Genomic DNA, 24,370 nt, shown 5'->3' with positions numbered 1-24,370 from the left:
ATTGTGTTATTTTCAAGGTCACATTACTATGGGCCTTCTGTCACTGGGCCAATCTTTTTGGAGGTTTTAGCATGTTAGAAATAGCATAGGGAAACCATCAGTAGGAAACGTTCAGTTCTGTGTTACATCACTATTTTGAGTAGTTGTTACTTTACTACTGAAAAAGTAATTGATATGACAGTATTTAAAGTAAAAATGGTAGAGGCATATAAATTTTTTAAAATAGAATTAACCACTATATGTAAAAACCAGTTATTATTAAATTTTTTGTTTGTAATATTTATGAAAATAATTCTACAAATTAAAATTCTGGTGAACAAATTTCTTTACTGCTCAGCAAATGATCCTGACATGTGGATTTCTATAGCATTTATTTACTGAACTATTCTAAAAGGATTTGAAGCATGTGCAGTTCGAATATAACATAAAATAGGATAAAATCTGATGAGACCACCTAGGGATATTAAAGAGGTAGTTACTATTAGGTACTTGAGACAAGCTAATCCTTGCAGTTGGGTCCTGAATTAAGCTCACAGCTTTGCGATAACCAAGGTAAAAAAAAGAAAAGCTGTGTCACACAGTTCTCATTTTTCAATCAAGCAAATCATACTCAGAAAAACAAACTTTCCCAGGAACTAAACTTACATTTAATTATTTTGTTGATTTGGAGAAGAGATTATCAAGCTTTTCTTTGGCGGACTAAAATTAAGGACTGGGTACTCTTGCTCTGATAATCTAAATTAATCCAGAAGAAAAATTATAGAATCTAGATAAATGCTAAATATGTACATTAGTTTGCAACTAAAACAGATTTTTAAGTGCCTTTTAAGAAGTATAGGATGGCAGCTAGTTCGTTTTTTAAATACTTAACAAGTAGGTGGCAAACAGTTTGAGTGGACGTGTAATGTGAGAATACACATTAGACGTTGACAATATGGGAGGTTTCTGAAAGTTTTGAAGTGTATCTTTTGGAGGCCTCATATATTGTTGGTGGGAATGTACATTGGTACAGCCACTACAGAGAACAGTATGGAGATTCCTCAAAAAATTAAGAAGAGAGCTACCATATGATCCAGCCATGCCACTTCTAGGTATTTATCTGAAGAAAACAAAAACACTAATTAGAAAAGATATGTGCATCCCTATGTTCATCACAGCATTATTTATACTATCCAACAATATGGAAGTAACCCAAATGTCTCTCAACAGATGAAGGGATAAAGATGTGGTGTATATGTAAGATGAAATACTACTCAGCCATAAAAAAGATGAAATCTTGCCACTCGCAACAACATGGATGGACCTTGAGGGTATTATGCTAAGTGAAATAAGTCAGATGGAAAAAGACAAATACTGTATGATTTCGCTCCAGTGTGAAATATTAAATAAATAGATAGATAAATAATAAACAAAACAAAACAAGGCAAACACGTAGATACAGAGAGCAGAGTAGTAGTTACCAGAGGGGGAGGGGTTGGGAGTGTGGGCGGGAGGGTGAAATGGGTAAAGGGGATCAAAGATCTGGTAATGAATGGAAACTAAACCTTCGGTGGTGAGCGTGCTGTAGAAGTCAAAATATAATATTGTACAAATAATAATAATTAATGATAAAATTTTATTTTAAAAGTTTCAATAGAAAAAGAAAGAAGTCCACCTTTTACTTTTGTCCAGCTGGACCAATTAACTTCAGCTAAAATAATAGTCCAACTTTGTTTTTGTTGTTGTTGCTATTGTTTCCCTCTCAGAAAAAAAAGCTTTGATCTTCCCAAACAATTGTGAATATACTTGGTCATGTCCCACATAGTAGTAGTTATGCCTTTATTGTTTTGATTTGCAATTTATATACTTTTGTTCTACCTAGGAGGACATCTATAACCTATTCCTGTAACTCCATTTATCCAGTGGAGGCTGATATGCTTCTTATTTTCTAACAAATAAATGTACCCTTTCTTTTGGGTCCAGTCATATTTCAGTAATACTGGAACTGTTGATGAACGTTTCTGCTTTTAAAATTCCATATCTTTCAGTGATCTTTTTCAAGACGAACTCCCATTTCAGAGACGTTGAAGTAGAAAATGGTTTTAATGAGCTATAACCCCTAAGTGTTTGCTATTTGTTTGTAAAAGTGTTCAAGCATTAACAAGAAGTTATGGTAGCAGCCTTACTAAGTAGGAAATATTAACATTTTTTATTCTTGGCTTTTTTTCCCAATGATTTTGGTAATCTTATACTGAGAGGTTTCAGTAAATAGGTTAAGGTGATCATTTTGAAGTACCAGATAAGTATCTTACTTATTTGCTAGTGTGTTCTTCCTTCCCCAGAGATACTTACTTGATAATGATAATACCTAATATGGAGCACTTACTAAGGACCTGAGCCTGTGCTAAATGCTTTTCACATACTATCTCAGATGAGGGAAGAGTCAGTAATTGAGGGAACTGGAAGAATATGTAAAATTTGGGCAAGTTAGAACATAATTAACTTTTGGAGCTACTGACACTTGAAGTTTCCTTAGCTAATGAGAATTTCAAGGGCTAGTGATAACACTAAATGTAATTGGATTCTATCTAAACATTTCACAGGGAAAGTATTGGGATTGTTTAACAACTTGGTAAGTAGACCAGACCTATATCTAATATAACCCTGCTTTTAAAAAATGTTTTAAGTTTTCATTTTTATAGGAGTCAGATAAATCAGGTTTATTTCAGCAACAGTAATAACTGAGAGGAACACCCACCTTTCTTTGTCTGCTTTTATCTAATTGTGTGTGTGTGTGTGTGTGTGTGTGTGTAAAGAGGAAAATAGCAGAACTCTTTGAAATGCTCCACTGCTATATATCCAAATTCCGTCCTTCCATGCAGACTACAGTGAACATGTATTATCATGTTAGAAGTCTGTATTTTTCAAAAACACAAAAGAGCACCAAATATTTATCCTCTCTAGACAATAACAAAAGAACAAACACTATCAAAACTTGGAGTGCTGGGTGCTATAATAATCCCGTTTCCATTTGAGAAACTATGAGAGCTCTGATCTTCAAAAGCAAACATTGTAAACTGAAGCCACAACATTGTCCTGTTTTTGAATCAAAAAGATGTTATCTTGAGGGTGTTGTTTGAAGAAAATTAATCTGATGCAGTTGTTAACTGGGTATTGAACAGTATCTCTCGTCCAACTTTTTTCTTCTTTTTCAAAATTGTTTTGTCTAGTTTTTACTTCTCAATATAAATTTTAGAATATCTACAGAAGATTCTGCTGAGATTTCGATAGGGACTGCAGAATCTATACATCAAAATTTGGGAAGAATTGACAACTTAGTAAGTCTTCTAATCCATGAACACAGTATATCTCTCCATTTATTTAGATCTTCTTTGATCTTTGTTGGAAGATCTTATCTATGAATTCAATTTTAAAATACTTATAGGACATTCAAGTTATCTATTTATTCTCAAGTGAGTTTTGGTAGTTTCTATCTTTCAAGAAATTGGTCCATTTCAACTAAGTTGCCAAATTTATGGGCATAGGGTTGTTTGTAGCATTCCCTTAACATCTTATTAATGTCTGAAGGGTCTGTGATAATTTTCCTTATCATTCCTTATATTGGTAATTTGTACCTTCTTTGTTTAGCTGGAGTTTGTTAAATTTTGTAGATCCTATCTAAAAACAAGCCTTTTATTGCTTTTCTCCTTTTTTTTTTTTTTTTTTTGGTTTTTGTTTTGTTTGTTTGGTTGGTTTTCAATTTCATCGATTTCTTATTTAATATTTACTGTTTCTTTTCTTTTGCTTGCTTTTGACCTAAATTGCTCTTCTTTTTCTGATATCATAAGAGAGAAGCTTAAGTTACTGATTTTAGATTTTTCTTCTTTTCTAATCTATGCATTTAATACTGTATATTTTCCATTAAGTACTGCTTTAGCTGCGTAGCACAAATTTTGATATGGTGTATTTTTATTTTCATTTCCTTTAAAATATTTTCTGATTTCTCTTGAGACTTTTTCTTTTTTGAACCATAGGTTATTTTAAAAATGTATTATTTAATTTCCAAATACTTGAGAATTTTTAAGGTTTCTTTTTGTTATTTGTTTTTTAATTTTTAGCTTAATTCCATTACATTCAGAGAGCATACATTATCTAATTCCAGTTGCTTTAAATTTATTACAATTTGTTTTACAGCATAAATATGGTCTATGTGAATGTTCCATGTGCAATTGAAATATTATGGGATGGAGACTTCTTTAAATGTCAGGTTGAGTTGTTTGAGAGTGTTGTTCATATCTTCCATATCCTTGCTAATATTCCATCTACTTGTTTCTTCATTTCTATCAGTTTTAGCTTCCTGTATTTTGGAGCTCACTTGTTGGATGCATACGCATTTAAGATTGTCATGTATTATTGATGAACTGACCCTTTTATCATTATGTATTATCCCTCTTTATCCCTGATAATTTTTCTTGTTCTGCAGTCTCCTTTTTTCTGATATTACTATAGCCAGTCCAGCTTTCTTTTGATTAGTGTTTGCATGGTATCTTTTACCATCATTTTACTTTTAATATAAATATGTTGTTATAATTGAAGTGGGTACCTTGTGGATAGCATACAGTTTGACCTTGTATTTTTCTAGTCTGACAATCTCTCTCCTTCAATTAGTAAATTTAGACAACTTTATACTTGATGTGGTTGATATCATTGAAATTAGATCTGACATTTTATTATTTTTCTGTTTTTACATTTGGTTTTTGTTGCCCTGTTCCTCATTTCTTATTCTTTTAGATTACTTGAATAATCCACCATTTTTAGTATCATACTTTAATTTATCTATTTTTTACTATAATACTTTGCATTATTTTTTAGTACAAATTTTCACAATCTACCTAGAGATAGTTTACCACTTCAGTTAAAATGTAGAAGACTTGTAACCATGCAAGTCCCCTATACCCTCCCCTGATTATGTTATCATAGTTATATATATTATGTCTGCATACATTGAAACTCTGCCCCCCAGACACATAATGTTAATATTTTGTCTTAGTATTTATGTATACTTTAAAGAACTTAACAGGGGGGAAATAGCCTATTATATTTACCATTTTTTGATCTTCTTTTATTTCTAAAGTTCACTGTAGCATCATTTCCCTTAAGGGTGAAGAACTTTAGCATCTGTTTAGAGCAGATTTGCTGGCAAATAATTTTTTAGTTTCCTTCATTTGAGAATATTTTTTATTTTGCCTTTATTCTTGAAGGATATGTTTGGTGGACATAGAATTTTGGGTTGACATTTCTTTTCTTTCTTTTCTTTAAATATGTTCTACTCTGTTCTGGCTCCATGATTTCTGATGTAAAATCTGCAGTCTTTTGAATAATTTTCATCCAAATATAATATATCATTTTTCTCTGCTGCTTTTTTAAAAATATTTTTTCAAAATATTTTTTCTTTGGTTTTCAGCAGTTTGATTATAATGAGGCTGGGTGTGGGTGGGGGTTTTTTGTTTTTTTGGTTTCTCCTTTTTAAGGATTGAGTTTTGTGAAGCTGTAAATTTATGTGTTTCACTGAATTTGGGAAAGTTTCAACCATTTCTTCAAATGTGTTTTCTACACCAGTCTCTTTCTCCTTCTTTCTGGGCCCCAGTGACATGAATGTTAAACCTTTTAATATTTTCTCACAGGTCTTTGAGACCCTGTTCCTTTTTTTTCCAATCTTTTTTTCTCTTTATTATTCAAATTGGATTATTTTTTTTCACGGGTCATCAAGTTCACCCATTGTTTCCTCTGTTGTCTCCTTTCTGTTGTTGAGTCCTTACAGTGAAGTTTTTATTTCAGGTATTATATTTTTCAGTTCTAAAATTTTCATTTGGTTCTATAAACAGAACTTTCTATTTCTCTGTTGATAACACCTCTCTTTCCATTTATTTCAAAAAATATTCCCCATTACCAAATGAAGAGTTGTTATAATAACTGCTTTAAAGGTATTTTTCTAGTAAATCTAACATCTTACTTTTTCTTTAAGAATTAGTCACATTCTGGTTCTTTGTATATCAAGTAATTTTTGGACTGAGTCCTGTTATAGCAGCCTGAGCAGATTATGACACCCCTCAGACTCTATGCACAACAGAGGCCCCTTTTCCCAGCTCTTCTATCCAGAGAGATGGATTTTCACTCAGTGTTTTAGGTGACTGAATTACCACTGCTCTGCCATGGTAATATAGCTGGGTTGACCTGGGGGTAGGGACAGAAGAGAGAACAGAGAGATTCCCCCCACTCCCACTCTCTGGCTCGCACATGATCATTTTCTCCGTCTTTTACTTTGAGTTTTTGCTACCTGTGCCTGCTGCACAGTTCCCCCCATTAGGCCTGTTCTCAGACCAAAGCCAGAAGATAAGGAGAAAACACACACACGCACACACACAAGAAAGTCACCACCCCCTTATTGGTCATTACTCAAGTTTTAACTTTTTTCCCATTCACTTCTTATTACTTACTTTTTAGGATCTGCAAGTAGTTGATTTTTGTATTTTATCCTAAAGTTTTCATTGTAATCAGTGACAGAGGTAGGCTATAGTGGATTTTACCCAGTTTGGTCAACACCAGAAGTCCTTTCCTCTAATTTTGAGATGGTGTTCTTTGGACCAGTCTTCTCCATGCGGGGATAATCTCTTATAAAATATCCATTTTTAGAATGAGTTAACTTGTATGGTGTTTGTCAGATGTTCTTTTTGCTGTTCCTACTTCAGTGGATCGTCATATGCAAGCTTTATTTGATCTAGGAAAAGAGGAAAAAGAAGAATCAGCATGGACTCGTCCCTTAAAGAATATACAATTTAGTTGGGTGATGCAGCTAATAAATTATAGAATTACCGTAATAGAATATTATCATTATATGAAAGTACCATAAATGTAATATGGATGAATGGCTAAAGAAGTTCAGTGAGAAAAGAGATCAAGACAGGCTTTGTGGACTGCATAGCATTTGAGTTGACCTTGAAATGTGAGTAGTACTTGAACATGAAAGGATGGGGAAGAAGTGCATTTTGGACAAAGAAACAGCATGAACAGGGGTATTGTGGCTAAAAAAAATGTGGAAGCAACAGAAAGAAGAGTGAGTCATTTCAGTTTCTTTAGGGAAGCATAAATGCTGTCTAAAGCTCACATAATCCTCCAACCTTAAAAATATTTCCAAAATGTAACAGAATGAAACTTTTACATATAAGTTTTATTTCTAATTTCCCTCTTACTCCCTTTAGTTTCCTATGGATATGATTCCCTTTTTATTAGTTGTTTGCATCTACTCTTTTCATCTCATTTCTTCCTAAATATAATTAATATTATAATATGAATTCTGTCCCCCCACCCCCTACAAAATCATATGTTGAAGATATAACCCACTGTGTGATTATATCTGGAGACAAGGCCTCAAGGAGGTGATTAAGGTTAAATGAGGTCATAAGGGTAGAGCCCTCATCCAGTAGGACTGGTGTCCTTGTAAGAAAAGGAAGAGGCACCAGGGTTGTGCGTACAGAGCAAAGGCCACTTGAGGGCACAAGAGGGCTGTGTTGTCTGCAAGCCAAGGAGGGAGACCTCTGCCAGCACCTTGCTATTGAACTTCCAGTCTCCAGAATTGTTAGAAGACAAATTTCTGCTGTTTGACAGTCTGTGGCGGTTTGTTATGGCAGCCCAAGCTCACTAATACATTATATAATGCTTATATTGGAGGACTGGGGTTCCTTCCATTTGGTACAAATGATCCAATGAAATACTAAATTTGTGTTGTAATGAGATGGAATCGAATAGATTATCCTGATTCATCCCCAGCTTTTTTTTTTTTTTTTTTTTTGGCCCCAGTCACCTTTTATTTTCTCCTCCTGTTCTTCTGATGCTTGGCATGAATTTGCTGTGCTCACTTTTGGAAGAGTATGACAGTATCTTTAGGAAACTGGCCAAAATTATGACTTGTGTTTACTGAAACTTCTGAGAGAAAGAAAAAGAACAGTGATCTTAATGCTGATTACATTTCACAGCAGATAGAAAGCTCTGTGGTTGGATACCATGTCGTGATGGCAGATACTGGTTAACTCTTTGTGACCCAACAACACCCTGGGCAGTAAACTGGGCGCCTTGTGGTGGTTCACTGCTCTTGTTCTTATCCTAAAAGGGAGATGTGAGTGAGAATAAAGCAATAAGTATGAGCTCTCTCATAGTGCAAGAACCCTGACTTTCATAGAATATATTTGTGTTCATAAGAAGCTTGCAATCTCTAGACAAGTATGTAGTGAACTACATATGTGACATTAAATATACAGCTGTTTGAAACAATTACTGGGTCAACAATTGTGTTAACACTTAAGGATCGATGGCTATTATGAAGATTAGGTGATATAAAATTTTGCTTCTCACCATTTTTTTTAGACCACTGTATCTTTAATGGTCTAGATTTCAAATAGAGATGTGATGTCTCCATCCTTTCTCTTTCCCTCTTGTGCAAATGACAGCAGATAGAAGTTGAGGAAATGAAGTGGCTTGCCCAAGGTCACAGAAGTAATTAATGGCAGGGCCTAGTGAAGAATTGGAGTTTCCTGATTTCTAGTACTCTTGATGGTTATCATCGTGACTTAATTAGCAAGAGCAGCAAACATTTTCAAAAATATAATTTAACACTTAGAGAATTGTAATTTTCCAAAAGGAGTAAAAGAACTTGTGTTAAGTTTGCCAGATGGCTTTTGTAGTTGCCGTTCTAGTAGCCTTCTCAATTTAAATGTCTCTGCTTCAAGAACACAGTTTCTCAAAACAAGCTAAAAAGTAAAATAATACTATAAAGTATAAACTGTAAGAAAGTGATGCATGCCTCTTAAATAGATTAGAGACAGATCATGGCTTGACCAGCATCGTCTTTCTTTCCCTTTCAGGAACGCAAGAAGGTGGCCTCTGATGATAGATCCTCAAGGTCAGGCTAATAAATGGATCAAGAGCATGGAAAAAACCAATAGCCTTCACCTAATTAAATTAAGTGACTCTGACTATGCCAGGACTCTGGAAAATTGCATCCAGTTTGGCACCCCTGGTATGTACTTGAATAACAAGCATACATTACAGAATTGCCTGGAGAGGGCACAATTAACCCAAAATGATGTAGGGCTTTTTTTTTTTTTTTTTTTCCTTTTGAAGATATTTGTGTCAGACTCATCTTAAATGATTACTTTGTTAATATCTTTCGTTATTTATTGGTAATGAATCAAGTGAGAACTTTAGAGATTATAGTTCTAACAGGTTAGGATGCTTTCTTTGTCTCAAGATTCATTTGGGATATGTCTTCTAATTTAGCTGTTTTAATTTTTATCTGTTGTTTGCCATTCTTTCGTTCTCATTATAGCTCCACTTCTGCAATTAAAAGGGCCACTTGATATGCCAAAAGTATTTTTTTTTAAATTGAACCCAGTGTTTAGATTTAATTTATTTATTTTTTAAATTTATGGCTGTATTGGGTCTTCGTTTCCATGCGAGGGCTTTCTCTATTTGCGGCAAGTAGGGGCCACTCTTCATCGCGGTGCGCGTGCCTCTCACTATCGCGGCCTCTCTTGTTGCGGAGCACAGGCTCCAGACGCGCAGGCTCAGTAGTTGTGGCTCACGGGCCCAGTTGCTCCGCGGCATGTGGGATCTTCCCAGAGCAGGGCTCGAACCCGTGTCCCCTGCATTGGCAGGCAGATTCTCAACCACTGTGCCACCAGGGAAGCACTCAAAAGTATTTTAACACAATATTAGTCCAACTATCTCTTTGTTCTTCTCTCGACTTATCCTACAAAAGTGGCAGAGAAGTGAGTGCACATTTTACGTGGCTGACTATTATCTGCCGTTTACAATGGAGAGATTAAAAACATGACGAGAATTTTTCAGTGAAGCTCTATGCACAGGTCACATTTGTCAAAACAAAAACCAAAATGCTTATGATTTGAGTATGTTGGGGTTATTAGTCACATTTTGAATTCATGTTACCTATTAAATTTTGACTATTTACTTAACCAAGTAAATTGCCAACATTATGAAAGGACAATATATTTAGCCCCAGGACAAGTTTGGCAAATCCCAGTTGCTAATAGAATGAGTGTTATGTGGAAGAATCAAAAGAGATATACCAAATAGACTTACAGACAGTTTATTTTTGCATATCAATAATGAGTTAGTCTTTAAAATGTTAATTATAATTTTAGGCTTGGTTTGGGTGAGCATGAAATGAAAAAAAATCTATGTCTACCTACAAAATGTTGTGTTTATATATATGGACACACAGACACACAAATAGTATTTCATTCATCCAACTGGTGTTCTTGGAGTATAGTATAATGATATGGAGTTACCAAAAAAGGGACAACCTGCTCTCTACTATCAAATATCTTGCTTGTTAAATGGGCAGGATCAGACAATATATGTAACTGTTATAAAAATAGAAAGTGGACATACTTCACTAACCCTTGTTAGGACCACTGTGCACTTCTGGAATCAGAGTACCTGCCTCTGTTACTCAGTACTTGGTTGCAGTGACCTTTCTGAGACTCAGTTTCCCCATTTATACTTTGACCATATAGTGTGAGGAAGAAATGAGTTACTGTAATTTGGGTACTTACAACAGTGTCTGATAAGCTCTATTTATATTTTTTGTTTGGGGATTTACTATGTGGTTTATGTATATTATCTCTTTTTTTATTATCTCTTAATTATATTAGAATCATACATAATTATTTTGTATAATAAGAGAGACACAGATGGTGAGCTATGAATATTTAGAGCAATCAGGGAAGTTTTTTTTTTTAATTTTTATTGACGTATAGTTGATTTACAATGTTGTGTTAGTGTCAGGTGTACAGCAAAGTGAATCAGTTATACATATATATACATACATTCTTTTCCTGATTCTCTTCCCATACAGTTATTACAGAATATTGAGTAGAGTTCCCTGTGCTATATAGTTAGTTATCTATTTTATATATAGTAGTGTGTATATATTAATCCCAATCTCCGAATTTAGAACTTCCCTTCACATTTCCCCTTTGGTAACCATAAGGTTGTTTTGTATGTCTGTGAGTCTGTTTCCGTTTTGTAAAAAAGTTCATTTGTATCATTTTTTGTTAGATTACATGTATAACTGATATCATATGATATTTGTCTTTCTCTGGCTGACTTACTTCACTTGGCATGATAATCTCTAGGTATCCATATTGCTGCAAATGGCATTATTTCATTCTTTTCTATGGCTGAGTAATATTCCATTTTATATATGTACCACATCATCTTTATCTCTTCCTCTGTTGATAGACATTTAGGTCACTTCCATGTCTTGGCTATTATAAATAGTGCTGCAACGAACATTGGGGTGCATATACCTTTTCGAAATATGGTTTTTCCAGATATATGCCCAGGAGTGGGATTGCTGTTGGTATGGTAGTTCTATATTTAGTTTTTTAAGGAACCTCCATACTGTTCTACATAAGGGAAAATTTCTTGAAGGGATTGGCACCTTAAATACTTCAATTAAAATTACTTAATTTAACTTAAATATTCAAAGAATTTCGTTGACACAGTAAAAACAAGTAATAATTGAGCATCTACCATGTGCTTGACATTTTGAAGATCTCTATGATCACAGTCACATATATTGATGTTAGTATTGCATCATTTTAGAGAGGAAAGGGCCATACAATCTGTCCAGTGTTTTTCAAACTATGGGTCACAACTGTGGGAGAGAGAACCCACATAGTGGGTCATGACCAGCGTTTTTAAATGAAACGCAATGGAATAGAACATATAAAGCTGCATAGCATGGAGTAAAGGTAAGCATTATTTCATGAAATTTTAGAAGTTTTATGCATATGTGTGTACTTGATAAAGATTTAAAATGTATTTCTTACTTGGAGTTGTGGCCATAAAAATCTGAAATCCAATAGTAATTCTAAATAACCACTACATTTTATTAACAAGGTAAGGTGACAGAGAATGTTAGTTACATGGCTTAACTAAGACTGTATCTCTAGTTAAGGGGAGTCTTAAAACTAGTCCCCACGTCTTCTGCCTTTGTTCATTGTTTACTGTGTCACTCACAGTTGCTTTAACCTACTTTTTGGAATGAAATAACTTTAAAAATGGATAATGATAATTCACAATGCCTTCTAACATTAATCATCAGAGAGAAGTGAAAAGTTTTAAATCTATGATAGAAAGAGAAACAGGTGGCAGATTTTGTAACTATTTTTATATTTAACCTTCAAGTAAAAGAATCAGCTACTGTTACAGTTTTAAAACATAAGCAGTTAAAGACTCTTCCATTTAAGAAGTTCTCTTAAGATTTTGACCTATTCCAGGACACTGCCTTCTGATCTCTCATCCCTCGCAGGCAGCCTGGGTAGAGAAGGCAGAGGTTTTGGCTTCACCCACCTGCCTCTGCTTCAACCAGAGCAGGCCTCCCTTTTTTTGTTGCTTATATTGAGTTTTAAGATAAAATCCTCTGTGAAAAAAAGTCTCCTGCTGCTTAAAAAAAATGTTTGAAAGCCAATGTTCTAGAAAACAGAGGTATATCTGTATTAGCTACACCAATGGATAAGGTGTGCCCTAGGATGTTATTCATGTTAATATTGCTGATAAGGCAATTTGTTCACACCTCAATAAAACTGGAAGAATAAAAGAATATTTTTTTAATTTTTAAAAAGAAATCAACTTGTATAGAGGAGCTTTTAATGGCTTTCCATTAACTCTATGAAAAAAATTCTTTGCATTTAGAGCAAAACCTAGCATTATCTGAGCCTTCCTTATTTTTATCTTATCTCCTAGCACTTTCTTTTCTTCCCCCCCTTGCATATAACGTATCAGAGAGGCAAAACTACTTCTGGCTCAATGTTTCTTTCATTTGCTCATTTCTTTGTTCATTATTCATTCACGTAACAAATATTTATTTTGCAAGTAGCGTGTGCCACTGAAAACAGAGCACGCACAGACAGACTTGATCTCTGCTGTCTTGGAGCTTATTGGTTTAAAGAGAGAGACAGAGATTACACGTGGGGTGAGGATTAGATGGGAGTACAGGGTACATGGGGGCAGGCAGTACATATAACAACATGGGGCTGTTTCTCATCTCTTAGCTTTCGTCTGTGCTCTTCCATCCATTTGGTGAATTACTTTAATTTTCAAACACCTTTTTAAGATGAGGCTCAAACACCTTTTTCTGTGACATCTCTCTTAACCTCTCCAATGAAGTGCCAACGCTGAAGCTTTTACAGATTTCTATGGTTGCCCTACTATTGTGTACATAAATGTTTCTCAACTCCAGCTCTTTGAGGGTACCCAGTAATTGATTAATCTACTTTGAATACAATATGCTGCACAGCTGAACATACTATGCAGATTTTTTCCTATTAGTTTGAAGTCTAACATAGGATAATGTAGATAATTCATAATTAAAAAACTGATATCAGATAATATCCTAAATGCAAAAGAAATATGAAAAGAATACTTGGTTCTCTTTGTTGCTAAGAACAACTGCTTTGAGCAAGATGATCTGCCTTACTCAAAGACATTAGCAGCCATGTGTTTGGATTCCCAGTCTTGGCTTCCCACAAGGTTTGCAAATACTGTGATGGGCTGGCTTTTGGGAATGGGAAAGGAGGTTTTTACATAAACCAGAATATTGTTAACTTTGATGATAGAAATATGAAGAGAAGCCTGTCTCATAAATTTTCTCCTGTATTTTAACATGAAACATACTTTGATTTAATTAAAAGTGAAAGAAATCAAAAGTTAGGGTCAATAAATTGAGAGCATTCTGGGTAATTCATGTATATATGGATTTTGGGGTTTTTTGTTTTTGTTTTTTTCTGTTTTCAAGCTTAGAATACTTTTGCTTTTCCAGTGAGGCTTATAATAGAGTAAATATTCAATGCTGAGAACATATTTCTTTGAAATATGGACGCTATAGAAATCTTTCCTAACAGGCTTAAGACTTTATTCTACTGGTGAGGGAATAAATTTTCACTTTTGGGGAAAAGAATCAAGTCTGTAATACTTAAGTTTTATAGTGTATATTTTAGCTTTGAAAAAAGACATTTATACATATTAATGTAGACATTCTTAATTCCTTGTGAAACTAAAACAATTTAGGGAGAGTAAGGGATGAAATTGTATAATATCATTTTTTAGTAAAGAATAATTTAAATTTTAGATTTTATGCAGAAATTGTTAAAGGTTGAGGCAATTAAGCAAAACTTAGATGTTATAATATTTCATGAACAGAATTTCAGTCCATAACACTCTAACAAATTAATAGATTTTAAAAGTCTGATCATGTAAAAATAAAAATGAGAAATTGATATCTATTATCACTATTATTGTTTAACATTATTAGGAAAGTTCTTTTCAATGAGGGTGCTATAATATTTGGAAAAAGGAAACAATATTATCATATTTGTAGATAATATATTTCATCTAGAAAACCAAAAAGAATTAACTGAAAAGCTATCTGAAACAAAAACTTAGAATGACTTTAACAGTGCATAGTGAAAAAAAATGAGAAAATTTCACACACACAAAAAAAGAAGACTTGAGTAAGACATCAGTTTTTCACTGATAGGAAAACTAAATGTTGTGAAGACATCAACACTTTCAGAAATAAACATTTTAGAAATAATACTAGTTATTATTTCTAAAGTTAACCTAGAAGAAAGTACAGGGGTAATAAAAATTCAGAAGAAGAGTAAATTTGGAATTAACTGTTCTGGAATAAACTCTAATATTGATACATGTAAGCCTTTAATGCATTAGAAGGTAAGCGTTATAAAACAACGGAAAATGATAGGTCATTCAGCAAATGGTGCTGCAAAAATTGGTTTTGTGGAAAAACATATCAAGTCATAGTCTCATCTTACACCAAAATGTGCTCCAGATGAATTAAAGAGTTAAATATGAAAGAAAAAAAGAGAAGACATAAATCCTAAAAGAAAACATAGGGGAATAAGTTGTCTTTGATGGGAAAGAACTTTCTAAGAAAATACACAATGGAAAAAGATAAAAAGGAAAAGAATAATAGATTTGACTCTACAAATTTATAATTTAATCCAAGAAACATTATATAAAAGAAACTTAAGAGAGAATATCAACAATATTAAAAAATACAAATAAAGTTTAAAAAACTAGCACATTGTGACAGTTGGTGCCCATTGTTCCCTAATAACCGTTCTCACCTCCTTACTATTAGCACCCCCTGTGTTTACCTGGGCACATTGCATTCAGAGTAAAGGAATAAATTTCCTAACTTCTGTCATCATGTGACTGTGGTCTGGCCATCAGGATGTAAGTGGAAGTGCCATTTGTGATCCCCAGAAAATATCCTTAAAAGATACTTCTTCCTTTTCTGTTTCTTCTTTTTTTTTTCTGATGGCTGCAATGTGCATGTTCTCTGAAAGGCTGTTTTGGCCAAAGAGATAAAGCTGTATGCCAAAACTGGTGAAGCAGCAAGATGGCAGGAACTTGGATCTCTGACAGTTTAGACACACTGTCCTTCCAGTCTTGGACAGATTACCTCAGGCTCCTCTTCACATGAGATATAAATTCCTTCTTGTTCGTGTCACTATTATTTGGGGTTTTTTAATCACTTGCCGCTGAACCTAATGGTGAAAACAGGCCCCACGATAGGAAAATGGGCAAATATTTTAGCATACAGTTTCTAGAAGAAAAAGTATAATTAGCCAAAGAGCACCTAAAACATCAAGCCCAAAATACAAATTTTAACAATATTTTTTACCTATCAAATTGTAAAAGTCATGACTATAGTATTTAATGCTGGCAGTATCACACAGTGGTTAAGAGAGCTGTGTAAGGAGCCAGATTGCTTAGTTCAAGTTCCTGCTTTGTCATTCATGAGATGATTTAACTGAAAATTTTACTACAGTAGCCTTGCTTCAGTTTCCTCATCTGTAAAACTGGGGTAATAATATTTGATAGTTTTTTTTAATTAATTAATTAATTAATTTGTTTATTTTTGGCTGTGTTGGGTCTTCGTTGCTACATGCAGGCTTTCACTAGTTGCGGAGAGCGGGGGCTACTCTTCATTGCTGTGCACAGGCTTCTCACTGCAGTGGCTTCTCTTGTTGCGGAGCACGGGCTCTAGGTGTGCGGGCTTCGGTAGCTGCGGCACGCGGGCTCAGTAGCTGTGGCTTGCGGGCTCTAGAGTGCAGCCTCAGTAGTTGTGGTGCACGGGCTTAGTTGCTTCGCGGCATGTGGGATCTTCTCGGACCAGGGCTCAAACCCGTGTCCCCTGCATTGGTAGGTGGAATCTTAACCACTGCGCCACCAGGGAAGTCCCCTGATGCTTTTTAAAGTTGTGAGGATAATGACAAAATAAAATGCCAACATGATGCCTAGTGTTCGTAAGTACAGTGATATTATATAAAAACAGGTTTAAAAACAGCAGAGCGAGTGCTTATTGCAACTCTGAAACCTCTACAGCCTTTCAGGAAAGTAATTTGGCAATATAAAAAACCTTTAAAATGTTTGTAACTGTTGACCATTAATTGCACTTCTAGGACTCCAGCCTGGTTAAGTGATCAGAGATGAACACAGGGGTTTATTCAAAAAGATGTTCACTGCAGTATTAACAGTTGGAAAAATGGGAACAATCTAAACAATAGATTAATGTATTTAATATACTATCATGCACTCATATTATTTACCCATGAAAAATAATCATTTTATTCAAGCAGAAAATTATAATGAATTTAAAAATCATCTGACATACCTGTTTCTGTTAAAGTCTCAGCAGCGAAGGAAATTGACAAGACAATTTTAGGACTTTATTTAGCCAGGAGTAACCTGTGGGAAGAAGTGCTGCAACAGAGATCCAAATACCTGTCATCCCAATGCCCTGAGCTGCTGCTTTCCCATCCAGAGTGCACATCCCGTCCCTCAAAGGACTCCTACAAAATGCCATGATTCGAGTTTGGCTATGGTAGCACCCCAAACACCAAAATGTAAGACTTCAATTTGGCAAATGTATCAAGTACCTTAGCAATGTCACTGATCTTTGATCTGGGATTCCCTTTCTAGAATGCTTTCATAAGAAAATACTGTATAACACAAAGTTGTTGTAGACAGTGCTACCTATAATCTTGAGAACAGGAAACAATCCAAATATCTAATAATGGAGTATTGGTTAAAAATGAGAGAACATTAATATTATAGACTATTATGCAGTAATTAAAAGCATGTTTATTGTTTTTTTTAGTAACATGGGAAAATATTTATGCTATAATGTCAAGCAAAATAATTAGGATATGAAATTAGATATATTGTTTAGTCTCAACTGTGTATAGAAAAAGATAAATCAAAAATACTGAAAAGAAAAATATTTAAATTCATATGTAGTTTTATGTCATTTTTCTATCAAGTTATATATGCTATGAATAAATTATGTAAAATATTTTGGGGAGGGAAAGATTAAGAAAATATGACTAGAGGTTGTTTTTCAGTTTCATCTGTTGAAAGGTAAAGTGAGGCATGTCAAAAATTTTGAGAGTCTGAGCAAAAATCCATTTAAACCAGGAGGTGCCAAACCAAAAGTGATAAGGAGCGTCCCTCCAACAGGAGCTGGGGAAAGACGAATACTGTACAGAAAAAGTAAGGAAGCAAAGAAAGGAAACTATTTGATTGACTACAGTTTAAAGCCTATTTGGCTGCTTGTGATTGGTTGTCCTTCGAGTTTTGATTTCATAACCTTGAGGCATTTACAGGCTTAAATTTTGGTTTACTTATGTAAGCTACCACACCTTACAGCCGTCTCAGTCTAATGGCCTCCTTGTTTAATTAATTTAACATTCCTTTATTTTTTCTCTGTATTTTCCACATGTTCTACAATAAGTGTGAGTTACTTTTGTAATTGAAAAATATAGTAACCGTTTAAATAACTACAACTAAAATGCTTTTTCTCTGGTGTCTTATACCTCGCTGCCATCATACTTGGGCATATAGTGAATCCCAGATCGGGGGTGAGTCCTGAGTGGCACTCTGACTAAGACTATGGAAGCAGGCAGGATGACCAGATAACCCCACCAATGAAGCCCTTTCCACATACATCCATTTATTTTTATGGCATCATTTCTTTTTAAAATTATTTCTTTTGGCAATTACCCATTTTATTTTATTTATTTATTTTATTGAAGTATGGTTGATTTACAAGATTGTGTTAATTTCTACTGTACAGCCAGGTGATTCAGATATATATCTATACACACATTCTTTTTCACGTTCTTTTCCATTATGGTTTATCACAGGATATTGAATATAGTTCCCTGTGCTATGCAGTAGGACCTTGTTGTTTATCCATTCTGTCTAATAGTTTGCATCTGCTAATCCCAAACTCCCACTCCATCCCTCCCCCCCCCACCTCCCCATTGTTCTCTATGTCTGTGAGTCTGTTTCTGTTTCGTGGATAAGTTCATTTGTGTCATATTTTAGATTCCACATATAAGTGATATCATATGGTATTTGTCTTTCTGACTTTCACTTAGTGTGATAATCTCTAGGTCCACCCATGTTGCTGCAAATGGCATTTCACTTTTTATGGCTGAGTAGTATTTCATTGTGTATATGTACCACATCTTTATCCATTCATCCGTTGATGGACAATTTAGGTTGTTTCCATGTCTTGGCTATTGTAAATAGTGCTGCAATGAACAATGGGGTGCATGTGTCTTTCCAAATTAAGAGTTTTCTCTGGATATATGCCCAGGAGTGGGATTGCAGGATCATATGGCAACTCTAGTTTTAGTTTTTTGAGGAACCTCCATACTGTTCTCCATAGTGGCTGCAGCACCAATGTACAAGAAGGGTTCCCTTTTCTCCACACTCTCTCCAGCATTTGTCATTTGTGGAATTTTTAATGATGGTATGGCATCATTTCTTTATACTCAGAAGACAAAAATAGTTTTATGCGTAACTAGAAACAGCAGCAATTTAGAAGGCTGAAAGAATTTGGAAGGTTGAAGGTTTACAGTCAGTATTTAAAATAACATGAAATATTTTTCTGACTTTATTCCAGTGTTGCTAGAAAATGTTGGAGAAGAACTAGATCCAATCCTGGAACCTCTTCTACTAAAACAGACCTTTAAGCAGGGTGGGAGCACCTGTATCCGACTTGGGGACTCTACCATTGAGTATTCTCCAGACTTCCGCTTCTATATTACTACCAAGCTAAGAAATCCTCATTATCTTCCTGAAACTTCAGTAAAGGCCAGTATCTAAAATAAATGTTTCTTTACCAGATTTTACAATTAATGGCTGTATTTTCCTCCTGAGCCATAAGAAAAACAGGTCTTCCTAAGTAAAATGGATTTTGTCCTTGTTTGGCATTTCCTGAAATTGCTATAATAATTTCCAAATGTTGCTTTTGTATGTGCATGCAAGTAATAAAGGAGCCTTCAGTATGCAGTGAAAAAAGACCATGAGAATCTAATTTCTGCAATTGATATTATTCTTAGATTTTTCATTGTTAAAAATAGATGACATATATGCACATTTTTCCTTTGTAATAAATGACAATATGCTAATTCTTAGAATGGGAATTCAGGAACAGAACGCCATTCTTCTTTCTCAGAATAAGGTTGCTGCTATCTGATTTTATATAGTTACTTAAAGGAACTGTTTTAGATCACTCGTTCTTTTAAAATACTAAAAATTCCTTTAAAAAGTAAAGTTAGTTCAAAGTTATAGTCAGTGACTAAAATGACTTGAGACATTGATCTGTAACCAAGCTTCTGGAGGTTAGTCCATTTTTTATTCCCAATTCTTAGCCCTGGTTGGCACTTGATAAATGTTTGATAAATGTTTGTAGAATGAGCGAATGAGGAAGGGAAGGATAGTTTTCATTTATAGAAGCTAGGAGGAGGGAACATTAAGAAATATTCAGATTTTGAAAGAAACATATAGAGGCAAGATTTATCCAGAGGATCCAAATGCTGTCCTTTATTAGAAATACTTAAATTAACATGGGCATCTCTCTGTAGAGCCAGAGGAGGCACTAAGATGACATAATTCATGCCCTCCAAGGTGAATACTCATGGTCCCTGCTCTCGAGAGGCTTACACTGTAAATAAGCTGTATGTCAAGTGACAGTATTTATGACTAGGAAGACATAGAGGGACAGAAGACATAGGGGACACACTTTAGACTGGACCTTTAGGGAAGTCAGGAAGACTGGGGGAAGGTGGGGTAACCCTTGAGCTTAGTTTGAAAGACACAGTGTTAAAATATGAACATTCTTAGCCACTGTTTTCAGTTAATTAAAATAAACATGTTTTCTAAACACCTAAAAATTGGGTCATGTATTCACCTATTAGGAGAGGCAGTATCTGCTAGTAGTTAAGAGCATGGATTCTGGAACCAGACTCCCTTGGTTCAAATCCCAGCTCTGTCACTTGCCAGTTGTGTGACTTTGGCCATGTTATTTAACCTCTCTGTGCCTCAGTTCCCTAGTCTATAAAATGGGAATAATAAATGTCTATCTCATAGAGTGATGTGAAGACTAAATAATCTATGTAAAATGCTTGCAATAAGGCCCAGCAATAGTGTTATGAGAGTTAACTATTAGAACTATTATTTAACTTTTAAATATATGTGAAAAAGAATGACATATAAAAGAAAATAAATCCCAAAGCTGCATTACCAAACAAAAATTTTAATAAATCGCATGGAAAACCTTTTTAACTTTTCATTAAAATTTATGAAAATATCACAAATAACATAAATAATAATTTATGTACACTAATAACTAGTTATAGTAGAAGTCATAAACCACTGTGGAGAGGAAACTATTTTATGATTCAGTGTTGAAATCCTTCATATCTCTAGAGTGTCTTATTGCTTCATTATTTTTAATTGCTGGGATTGATTAAACAGGGATTAGAAAACATAGTGAGGCAGTTACTTGCTTTCATTTACAAATTAAAATTCTTCCTCTTGATCTTATTTTTAGGATCTTTTATGTACCTTTTGCTTTCAAAAGTACCCAAGGGATGGTATTGTGCTGCTATAGTTCTTTTGAATCTAAATGAAAATAAAATTATGAAATCATATTTGTATGATTTTAAATGTTTATTTGTGAGCAAATGGCTAGACTTGCAAAATCTTGATCTCAAAACATCTAACATTAATGGAATATGAATGAATACCTCTTTGTGCCTGAGGTAAAAGTTGTAAAACATACATTTCCCTAAGCACTGTGACGATGGTTTGGAGAGTAAAGCAAGTGTAACCTGTGCACTTGGTTTCTCATGCCAACAGGAAAAATGTCTTGAAAACATTAATGATAATTTTTCCAAGAATAAATGCCAGAGCAGTAGAGAATTGCATAACAACATTGAATCATTTTTAATTGCTCAGTTTCAAGAATTGTTGCTTATTATTCCACATAAATTTATGATTATGCCCATGGAATCTACATTTAGTGGCATCCAAGGCCTGCCACGGGGCAAGCCAGGGGGAAAGGTTTAACCCGAGGACACCGCCATGGAGAGGGTGCCTGGGTTTGGGCAGAGGAGGGTATTGCCTTCACAAGGGTACAGCAAGGAGCTGTTTCACACTTCCTGATCACAGGTAGGAAATTTCTCACAAAAACAAAGTTACTCTGTTCACGAAGAGGAAATATTCTCTTACCAGGGAAAGTGGGGAGACCCAAGTTCTCCCATTCCTCAGTCAGGGCTGAAGCACGTGCAGATGTTTCATAGTGTGTGTCTGAGATTTCACAATCAGTTCAGCTTAGCTACAATGAAAGGCACGTGAAAGGGAGGAATGGGAAGTGATACTCAGGACATAGGTGCAGACCTTAATTCAAGACATGAGGGCAGGCAGACTGCAAAATAGAGGCTTAAAAAAGCAGGGGGGCGGGGGAGGTCAGCTTAAGCCGAGGTCGAGTGTTTATCGGCTTATGGATTCATTGGTGACCAGAGCCAGAAAGTTTCTGCAGTTTATTGCTGTGTGTATTGATGGGTATGCGGAGGCAGGAGTGAGAGCAGATTGTAGAGGGCTGAGGAATGAAATAAGGCAGAGACAGGAAGCATATACAAGTAACATTTTCAGTTATATAGTTATGAAGGCACAAAGAGAGATCGTTCAGTAGCTGAAAGGGATTGTGTGGATGACTTGTTTTTTGCTTTTTAAAAAGAGAAACCTAAGCATGATTACTTTCCCACTTATGGGAAAGACTCAGGAGAGGAGGTATTTTAAGTTGTGGGCAACAGAGTGAGACCTGCCTGTAAGAGCCGTTAGATACCGGGATGAAGCAGCGTTAGCAGACTGCATCTTGATGGACACTGTTGAACTGTATATTCCTTAGTTCATAGTAGTGGCTGAGTATCATATTTTAATATGATGATATAATACAACATAATATATGCTATGTTGTAATATGATATTATAGTATATATCATTATAATATGTAATATGATTGTCATATTGTGAATACCATATATACTTATGACAAGTAATTGTTCTTTTTTCTCTTATGTCTTTGTAAGATCTCCTTTGCTTTTTGACACCACTGGGATCCTTAAAACATAAATCAGCTAGTCCAGCCAATATGAAGGATGGCCTCCAGCCTGATTCTAATTGATTTGGGGATTAAAAGGTAGTCAGAAATTGGACCAATTTGAAATAAGAATAAATTGATCACCAAACAAAACCCTCTGAAGTATTACATTTATGACCATGAGAAACTTCAGTGGGTTTTTAATCCAACAGTCCAGTTTGCCTATACCCTTAATCACAGTCTCTACAAATTCCACTTTCACATATACTACCATGGTAAATAGAGTCAGTTTTAAGATCAGAATTTGAAGTGTATAAGCAGAGGCTTTCTCTGTTGAGGCTTTCTCAACAGAAATAGTGATGTAATTGTTGTGTACTCTTTCATTTATAGGTGACACTATTAAACTTCATGATCACTTCTGAGGGAATGCAGGATCAGCTTTTGGGAATTGTGGTGGCACGAGAAAGGCCAGACCTTGAAGAAGAAAAGCAAGCCTTGATATTACAAGGAGCTGAAAACAAAAGGTTTTAAATGTTATAAAACACAGAATTATTCTTACTTGTTTCAAGATCACTTAGAATCAATTAAGTACATTTTAAAGATCTACTTTGTTAGGTTTAGTAGATGCATTGAATGGAAAGACTTAAGAGGAAAATATATGGTATTACAGAGTCTCTATGTTAATTTGGAAAATTGCATTGCAGAGTATATTTTTACATACAAGTTCTTAGGCATTGGAAGAATTCAGAGGCCTGCCACAAGTCAAAGCAATATATTTTCAACTATTCAACGAAGTTTTAGCACAAAAGTTTTAGTATTCATTATGTAACTGAGGTTACCTGTTTTCACTGGAGCATAGTCTGAATGAATATGTTGCACTCCATTTTCTGCTTGTAATATCTATATCATCGGTAAAAAGGGTAATGCTCTAGAAGTCATGAAAAATTTCAGAAAATAAATGGAGTGATACTTTCCATTCATTGGGGGCTGAGATTCTTAATGGCAGAGTAGATGGGCTTACCATATCTCTCTCTAGTTACCACATAAATGATCATTAGAAAGAGAAGTGGAGCAGAAAGGCCTGTCTTTTTGACATTTTGCAAGATAAGAAATTAATTATACAGCATCACCGTTACGGATATTTGTCACAATGTGATGCATTTCTTAAGGTTACAAGCTCTTTGTTTCTTATGAAAGAACATATACGTGAAGTGACTTTTAATGATTTCTTCTTCTTCTAAGAAAATTGTTTTATTCCAGGCAGTTAAAAGAAATAGAAGACAAGATTTTAGAAGTTCTTTCATCTTCGGAAGGCAATATATTAGAAGATGAAACTGCCATTAAGATATTATCTTCCTCCAAGGCTTTGGCTAATGAGATTTCTCAAAAGCAGGAAGTAGCAGAAGAGACAGAGAAAAAGATTGATGCCACCCGCATGGGCTATCGACCTATTGCCATTCATTCCTCCATCCTGTTTTTTTCTATTGCTGATTTAGCTAACATCGAGCCCATGTACCAATACTCACTGACCTGGTTTATTAACCTTTTCATCCTGTCTATTGAGAATTCAGAGAAATCAGAAATTTTGTCAAAAAGGTACGTAAAAACAATACTAATTAATAGTAATAGTAGCTAATGCATGCGAAATAAATAGTAATCGGTGGCCTTCATTGTTGTTTCAGAGTGGTGTGCACCTTACAGCCACATAGCTAGAGTGAAGTTGGTTAATAATTGTACCAGAAATAAATCTGAGGGTTATAAATTGAACAGATGTGACCAAATTCAGTCTGCCAGGACTTTGTTTAAATAGATAATGGGATTATAATA

The 24,370-nt window shown here is 34.7% G+C and overlaps 1 protein-coding gene across 1 annotated transcript in view; it reads left to right on the top strand.

Annotated features, from left to right (window-relative positions):
- DNAH7 (dynein axonemal heavy chain 7) overlaps window positions 1-24,370 on the top strand; it is a 221,067-nt gene that overhangs the window by 141,552 nt on the left and 55,145 nt on the right. The window contains exons 47-50 of the mRNA XM_059927531.1: window positions 8,898-9,052; window positions 19,061-19,251; window positions 22,934-23,067; window positions 23,804-24,139. Coding sequence (XP_059783514.1) covers window positions 8,898-9,052; window positions 19,061-19,251; window positions 22,934-23,067; window positions 23,804-24,139 — 816 coding nt within the window. The remainder of the gene's footprint in view (window positions 1-8,897; window positions 9,053-19,060; window positions 19,252-22,933; window positions 23,068-23,803; window positions 24,140-24,370) is intronic.

Source organism: Balaenoptera ricei, chromosome 7 (assembly GCF_028023285.1).
Source record: "Balaenoptera ricei isolate mBalRic1 chromosome 7, mBalRic1.hap2, whole genome shotgun sequence".
Classification (NCBI taxonomy): Eukaryota; Metazoa; Chordata; class Mammalia; order Artiodactyla; family Balaenopteridae; genus Balaenoptera; species Balaenoptera ricei.
This window is presented reverse-complemented; position numbering and strand designations above follow the sequence as displayed.